Below are 7,647 nucleotides of genomic sequence, written 5' to 3' on the forward strand. Positions count from 1 at the left end.
GTTAGGGCCTCCTGTCCCCAGAGTTAAGACCTGGGTGCCCATCAGCAGCTTGGTCCTTCTCCCCTTTCTCCTGTCCCACCTTCACATCTTTGTCCTTCCTCCTTTCTCTTCCTCCTCCCCTGTGCCACGTAGGAGGGTCCCCTCCAGCTGACCAGACCTTGGTCATCAAGACGTTCCGCTTCCTGTCACAGAAACTCTTTATCTCCGTCTCCGTTCTCTCCAGCCTGGGCATTGTTCTAGCTGTTGTCTGTCTGTCCTTTAACATCTATAACTCCCATGTCCGGTAAGTTTCTCTTCTGACATTTCCCTGTCCTGTCTGCTTCTCCAAGATAATGGCCATTTGCTTGAAGGGAGTGAGAAGAAAAGTATGTAGCTCCTGAGGCCGTGCATCTCTGAGGTTTCCACTGTGGATTATTATTTGCCCAGTGACCACTGGGAACAAAAAGGGGGAAGCCAGGTATTACTCCCACCCCTGCTCCAAAGCAGCTAATGGAAAAATAAAAAAGCTTTTGGGATCAGGTGACATAATTTAGGGCTCTAAAGAGAGTGTGTGTGGCAGGGTCCTGTGCCTGGGAAGCCCTCTGTGGCCCCCCATGACTGAACTGGCTTTGTCTCTGATGCCAGCTCCAAGGCCACCTGCCTTTGTCTCCCGACCCTGAGGTTGGGGTCAGGCCGTTGCGGGGTGTTTGGGAAGCTGAGCCTTCCTGGAGAGGAGGGTAATTCTGCTCTTCAATCTCTCCCACCCTTCCGCCTCTGCCCTAGTTATATCCAGAACTCACAGCCCAACCTGAATAATCTGACTGCTGTGGGCTGCTCACTAGCATTAGCCGCCGTCTTCCCCCTCGGGCTGGATGGTTACCACATCGGGAGAAGTCAGTTCCCCTTCGTCTGCCAGGTGAGGAGGGGGTGGCAGGTCTCCTGCCTGAGCACGGCTCTCCCGCTTGCCCCCTCAGGAGCGCCTTCTGTGATGCGCTGTCCCTTGCCTGTCCTCCTTGTCTTTCCTCCTTGTCCCTAGTTCTTCTCCTGACATCACCCTCTGATCTCTGGCTCTGTCCCTTCTTTCTATGCCTCCAGACTTTTTCATTCTGTAGCTGGCTTGTCAGTTCCAAGGTTGCCATGGCATGCCTTGCAGAGAAGGGTGGGGAGGTATTGAAGGCACAGGAAGGGGGTCTGCACAGAAAACCCTTGGACAATGGTGGCCTGTCTGTGGCGCGGGGGCTGAGAACAAGAACTGGGGACTTCCCGTGGGAGCCTTAGTTGTGGTTGGAAAGGACGGAGGCGGGGATCTGAACCAACAGCAGGGAGAGTTGGGGGGGAAAGGACCGCTCTCACACAGGGAGGAGGCCCTGTGGGGCTCTTGGCAAGTGGAAGGTTCTGGGGCTACAGAGTAAGCCTGGCTTCAGCGGCAATATGTTTGGTTCTCTCTTATGCTGGTGGGAAATGCTGCCCCTCGCTTTCCTGCCCATTCTCACTCTTCTCCTCTGCTCTGTACCTGTCCTGATCACACATCTGTACACATGGCATTTGCACATACATACACCTACAATTCTTCACAGAGACCCAATACAGTGGGAAAGCAGATAATTAGCAGTGACACACAAGAGGTATCAGAGCAGGGATCTGCTGTGGGAGCGAAGAGAAAGCAGCTGACTGTCTGAGTGGCTGCATGGACCTCAGCAAAGGCGGCATGTGAATTGTGAAGGATGCAGGGGCTTTTGTCAGCTGGAGAAATAAAAGAGGGTTACTCCAGGAGTGGAGGGAGTGTCCTATGGGAAGCAGAGGCACAAAAGAGAGTAGATCAAGGGCAAGGGTAAGCAAGCAAGCAGTTGAGCAGGGCTGGAGCATGGGGCAGGTGAGCGTCTGGGGCAGGTAAGGGTCTGGGGGGAGAAGAGGCTGAAAAGGTGGGTGGGACCATGTTGTAAAGGGTCTCAAGCTGCATCTGGAGGTGTTCAGGCTGCAATCTGCAGGCCTTGGGGAACAGTCAGAAGTGACTGGCTATTAAAACCCATTTTTTAGCAAGATTATCCAGGTGGCAAAGTGCAAAGAGACTGTCTGCTGCCCAGTCACCCTCTCCACCCAGCCCCTACCAGCTGCATCCTGCCAGTCTGGTCATCCGTTCCCTCCTACAGCCCTGCCCCATCCTGGCACTGCCCCCCTGCTGCCCTGCCCTATTCTCTCCTGCCCTCTCTCCTTTCCTAGGCCCGCCTCTGGCTGCTGGGTTTGGGCTTTAGTCTGGGCTACGGCTCCATGTTCACCAAGATCTGGTGGGTACATACAGTCTTCACAAAGAAGGAGGAAAAGAAAGAGTGGAGGAAGGTGAGCTGCTCTGGATCCTTCAGTCCCTAGCGCCTAAGCTCTCAGGGCTTGGGAGGCCTTGTCCCCTACCCCAACATGCCTGTACTCTGTGTGTTGACTCAGACCCTGGAGCCCTGGAAGCTGTATGCCACGGTGGGCCTGCTGGTAGGCATGGACGTCCTCACCCTTGCCATCTGGCAGATCGTGGACCCCCTGCACCGGACCATTGAGGTACCATTTGAGGAGGCGCTTGGGTCAGGAGGCCTTGCAGGACACACTGGTGGAAGGGCCTCGGGAGCTGCCGGGGGTCTTGAGGAGAAGAGCTGCCCATGGGAGGTGTGTTCCAGCCCTGTGTATCTCAGCAGCTCTCCCTGCTTCCTGGAGGGAGCCCCAGCAGACACTCTGAATTCCTGTGACGAAAGGAAGTGGTGGGGATCTGGGAGGATGGGCAGACTTTCAGACATCGTGGAAAGTGAGGGAACAAGAACTTATAAGGTGTTTAGGCAAATGTTCCCAGACCTGGAGTTGGATCTGGAATGAGAACTGAGGATCTCTTCAGAACAAGGGGGCAGAACTGGGAGCCGGGGACTGAGCAGAGGTGGGGCGGGGAGGGGAGGACGGCAACCATCTTGCCTGTGGCTCTGTCTCTCCCTTAGACTTTTGCCAAGGAGGAGCCGAAGGAAGATATTGACGTGTCTATTCTGCCCCAGCTGGAGCACTGTAGCTCCAAGAAGATGAACACATGGCTTGGTGTGCAGGGTGTGGGGGAGGGGTGGGGGAGATGCCCATAAAGAGGGGCTGGTGGGGAAGGAGTGTGTGTGGGGTGGGCAGTAGCTTTGAAGGGAGAGGGTCTTTGGAAAAAGAGGCAGAGAGCTCACGTCAACTCAGTTTGAATCTCCTGTTTGTCACTGTATTAGTCTTTTCTGAGCATGGGGAGAGTTGGTCTTTTGCCTGAGGTGCTTAGTGTCCAGCGCAGGGATGAGGCAGAGCTTGTGTTCATCAGAGGGACCAGTGATGTGGCCTCACCCTCAGCTCCATCTCTGTCTGGTACACTCTCTGGAGTGAGACTGGGGCTGCGAGGGGTTAGGCCCCTTTGGCCCTTTTAACATCACTCTGAGCACAAATGGCAAAGCTGGCCTCAGCGTGGAAAGCTATCTTCCCACTCAGAGGGTGAGGAGGTGAGACACTGTGTGCAGCTCAAGCCCTTCATGACTGGCGCTGCCAGGACCATCATCGACCTGTGTGACGGGTCTTAGTCCAGGGGGAAGCAATGAGATCAGGGTGGCTTGGGTGGACCTGGGGGCAGTGGACAGGGAGGGGGTACTAGGTCAGAGGGGCTGGGTTGGAGAGGAGACCCCCCATGTCACTGCCATCAGAAGGAGCTCAGAGAAGGGGGAAGTGAGTGGAGGATAACCCTTCCCTGCCATCCTAGGCATCTTCTATGGTTACAAGGGGCTGCTGCTGCTGCTGGGTATCTTTCTTGCTTATGAGACCAAGAGTGTGTCCACCGAGAAGATCAATGACCACCGGGCTGTGGGCATGGCCATCTACAATGTGGCGGTGAGCTCCCTGGACACCTGGCATTGACCATGGGGACTGGCCACAGCAATCCAGATGGGGGTGGCCTGGGAAGAATCAGGTGCCCGATGTGGGGTCAGTTGGGTGGAAGTCTTAAAACGTTTTCTAATGCCTTGGGTTTGAAAAGCACTTTATAAATGTATAAAGTACACATCAATCTTCATACAGCCACCCAGTGAATTGGTGATTAGCATCCCCACTAGATAGATGCAGAAGCAGAAACAGGTGAAATTCTTCATCTGTGGTTCCCAAGCTGGAATCTAAATGAGAACTTCCTGCCAGGGATGCTCAGGACTGGCTCTTAAGGACTCTGACGTGTGTACAGAGATCCTGGGGGCTCCTGTCTGGAGGGAGGGGCTGTCCTAGAGCTGCAGCTGGTTTGGGACAGTTTATCTGGGATTCTTACCAACCTACAGTTGAGGATGATCCTGACTATTGTTGTTCAGTCGCTAAGTCGTGTCTGACTCTTTGAGACCCCATGGACTACCGCACACCAGGCTTCCCTGTCCTCCACTATCTCCCGGAGTGTGCTCAAAATCACGTCCACTGAGTCAGTGATGCTATCCAACCATCTCATCCTTGGCTGCCTCCTTCTCCTTTTCTCTTTCCCAGCATCAGGGTTTTTTCCAATGAGTTGGCTCTTCCCATCAGGTGGCCGAAGTATTGGAGCTTCAGCATCAGTCCTTCCAATGAATATTCAGGGTTGATTTCCTATAGGTTTGACTGGTTTGATCTCCTTGCTGTCCAAAGGACTCTCAAGAGTCTTCTTCAGCACCCCACAATTCGAAAGCATCAGTTCTTCAGTGCTCAGCCTTCTTTATGGTCCAACTCTCACATCCCGACTTTTTGAAGTCCGTTTTGAATGGAAAGTTCCCCAGGAACTTGTCCCCGTAGACTTTTCTGGGGGAAGAAGACCCTGGCTCTTGTCTAAGCCAGCAGGTCTGTGACCCCACACACGCTCTGCCACCAGGTTCTGTGCCTCATCACTGCTCCGGTCACCATGATCCTGTCCAGCCAGCAGGATGCTGCCTTTGCCTTCGCCTCTCTCGCCATTGTTTTCTCCTCCTATATCACCCTGGTGGTGCTCTTTGTGCCCAAGGTATGGCTCTGGTTGTCCTCCCAGCCTCTCCAGATCCTGTCCCCTCCATGTCCCTACTTCCCTTCCTCCCACTTCATCCGTTTTGGGCCCAGCTCCCTCTTGTTTTCCTTCCTTCCAACTGCAACCCACCATGAGCTAATCGCCGACAGTCCCTCCTGGCCCATCCACACCCCCAACTCCTGCTCCCAGATGCGCAGGCTGATCACGCGAGGGGAGTGGCAGTCGGAGGCACAGGACACCATGAAGACAGGGTCCTCGACCAACAACAACGAGGAGGAGAAGTCCAGGCTGTTGGAGAAGGAGAACCGCGAGTTGGAGAAGATCATCGCCGAGGTGTGTGGTGAAGGCAGAGGTGGCGGCAGGTCAGGGAGGCCCATGTCTTGGGTGGGGTCAGGCTTCCAGAGGTAGAACCTGAGATCGGGGTTCCTGTGCACGTGATTTACCAAGGGAGGGTCTCAGGAGACAAGCTGTCAGGGAGACAGTGGAGGAGGACAAGGAAGGGGAGAAGGTGGAGTTAGTCTCAGGTAAAAATCTGGTAAAGTGCTGACCTCAGTGCGTGGAGGGACTCTGACTCCGCCTCCTGGGGCGAGGGCGTGGCCCTGGGCTGGGCGTGGCTGGTTATGGGGGTTGAGTATACCCTCCAGCGAGAGGGGTCTGGGCAGATATACCGGGTGTTTGCAGTGCCCTTAGCGGGAGTTAGGAGCCAGTGCAGTGTCAGGCTGGGGGTATTCAAACTGGGTTGGCATTAATCTGTTGAGTGCGTTACCGGAAGCGCAAGTTATGTGCTCGGTTCTTTCTCCCCTCCCCCACCCCCTTTGTTTCCCTGATCTCGACTGCTGCCCCACTGTGTTCACTGTGTGCTTTCGTCTCTCCTTGTTCCTGCCTGATGGCTCCTGTTCCTTTCTTCTGTCCGTCTTCCTCTCCCTCTCCCCCGCATTTTTCTCTGCCTCTCCTTCCCTCCTCCCCCCCTTTCCTGACTTCCTCTCTCCCACTCGCCCGATTGTTTTCTTCTTCCAGAAAGAGGAGCGCGTCTCTGAACTGCGCCATCAGCTCCAGTCTCGGCAGCAGCTCCGATCCCGGCGTCACCCTCCGACACCCCCAGACCCCTCGGGGGGCCTGCCCAGGGGGCCCCCTGAGCCCCCTGACCGGCTTAGCTGTGATGGAAGTCGAGTCCACTTGCTTTACAAGTGAGGGAGGTGTGAGGGGGGACAGGCAAGTAGGGGGAGGGAGAGGGGGAAGGGGGGGCGCTCGGGACGAAGCAGGGGATCCCTACCCTAGGTGGGAAGAACACCGTTCCATCCCATCTCTTGTAAATACCGGCCCCTCTTGAGCCCTAGAGTCCCAGGCCCCAGCATCCTCTGTGTCTCCAGTGCTCTGGGAGCCAGGCCCTGTTCTCTCATTCATTCGTATCATTGTCTATCTCTTCTTCATAATCGAGTTTGTACCCTGCTTGAAGCTTCTCACTCACTGGCTCCTTGGTGCCTCACGACACACCCCCTGTTCTTGTCCTGTGGTTGCCACGACAACCCGGCAGCCCCCTCGCCTTTGTGCTCTGCTTCCACCAGCAGGGGCCTCCCCAGAGTGCTCTCCCGGTGGCAACAGGGCCTGGCCAACAGGGCCTGGCCGTTTCTCTCACCATCCTCATCTCCTTCCAACCCACTTGCCCCTCCACACAGCCAGGCGTTTTGTCCCTCTTGAATTTAGCTTTTGCAAGGCACTCACTCTTTTTGTCAAGGCTCACATGCTCCTTCCCGCTTCCCAGCACACGTCTATCCTCCCTCTTCTCACTTTCTTGTTTGCACATGTGCTTCACATGTGCTCTCTCCACCCTTCCGCTGGCCTCACGTGCCCTACTGTATTCCCTTCCCTCAAGGCTGCGTGTGCCCCTCTCATGGTCATGGATATGCCCTTGGGAGAGCTGTGTGGGTGGGCGTGTGCCATTTGTACACGTCCAAGTTTACCTGTGCACTTGCCCTTTGTGCCCTCGTGTACCCTCTTCTTTTTGCACCTTAAAATCATTGTGTTCTTCCAGCAAAGCCATATGCACCCACCCTGCACATTGTTACACACTTTCCCCGATTCCCGTCGGGTGGGGCCGTCCACATCTGGGTCCACATCACACTGGGTTTCTGCTCGCACTCAGCCTGCTCTCCTTTGCGCTCTGGACCACCCTTGGTCCACACTCACAATCCTCCTCTACAAGAGTGCTCCCTTGGGTTTTGTATTTTTCTGAGGGAAGGAAGGGAGAAGAAATGGGGGCGGGTTTGGGGAGCTGCTTGCAGTGGGTAGTTAGTGAGAAGCCTGACCAAAAGAAGGCACCCCTGACTGTGGGGGCAGAAGATGGTCCTGTGTGGCGGGAGATGGTGTCCTTTTTGCACTGTGGTGTCTTGGGGGAAGGAGCTCCCCAAATCTCAATAAACCAGTGAATGGAGTGACTCAGCACCTCGTCCCTTACTGTGAACCAAATGGGCTTCAGCCCAAGGAGGGAGGCTCTGGGGACCCCCCCACAATGATGAAAAGGCACTTCAGTGGAGGGATGGACAGAGATGTTGCTCCATCGAGGGCTTAGCAGGGCAAAGCGGGACACAGTTAGGGCTGAGATTAGTGAGGGGTGACATAACAGGTTAAAAGTGTGGGCCGGAGTCAAACTACCAGAGCTTCAGATTCTACCACAT

General features: G+C 55.3%; 1 protein-coding gene across 1 annotated transcript in view; it reads left to right on the plus strand.

Annotated features, from left to right (window-relative positions):
* GABBR1 (gamma-aminobutyric acid type B receptor subunit 1) overlaps nt 1–7,411 on the plus strand; it is a 29,315-nt gene extending 21,904 nt beyond the window's left edge. Inside the window, exons 15-23 of the mRNA XM_055406493.2 lie at nt 133–283; nt 763–895; nt 2,200–2,316; nt 2,419–2,526; nt 2,952–3,045; nt 3,728–3,855; nt 4,844–4,972; nt 5,162–5,305; nt 5,990–7,411. Coding sequence (XP_055262468.1) covers nt 133–283; nt 763–895; nt 2,200–2,316; nt 2,419–2,526; nt 2,952–3,045; nt 3,728–3,855; nt 4,844–4,972; nt 5,162–5,305; nt 5,990–6,163 — 1,178 coding nt within the window. The 3' untranslated portion in view covers nt 6,164–7,411. The remainder of the gene's footprint in view (nt 1–132; nt 284–762; nt 896–2,199; nt 2,317–2,418; nt 2,527–2,951; nt 3,046–3,727; nt 3,856–4,843; nt 4,973–5,161; nt 5,306–5,989) is intronic.
* The last annotated feature ends 236 nt before the right edge of the window (nt 7,412–7,647 follow it).

This window comes from Moschus berezovskii, chromosome 23, assembly GCF_049115385.1.
Source record: "Moschus berezovskii isolate FMDL1 chromosome 23, NW_MosBer_1.0, whole genome shotgun sequence".
Taxonomy (NCBI): Eukaryota; Metazoa; Chordata; class Mammalia; order Artiodactyla; family Moschidae; genus Moschus; species Moschus berezovskii.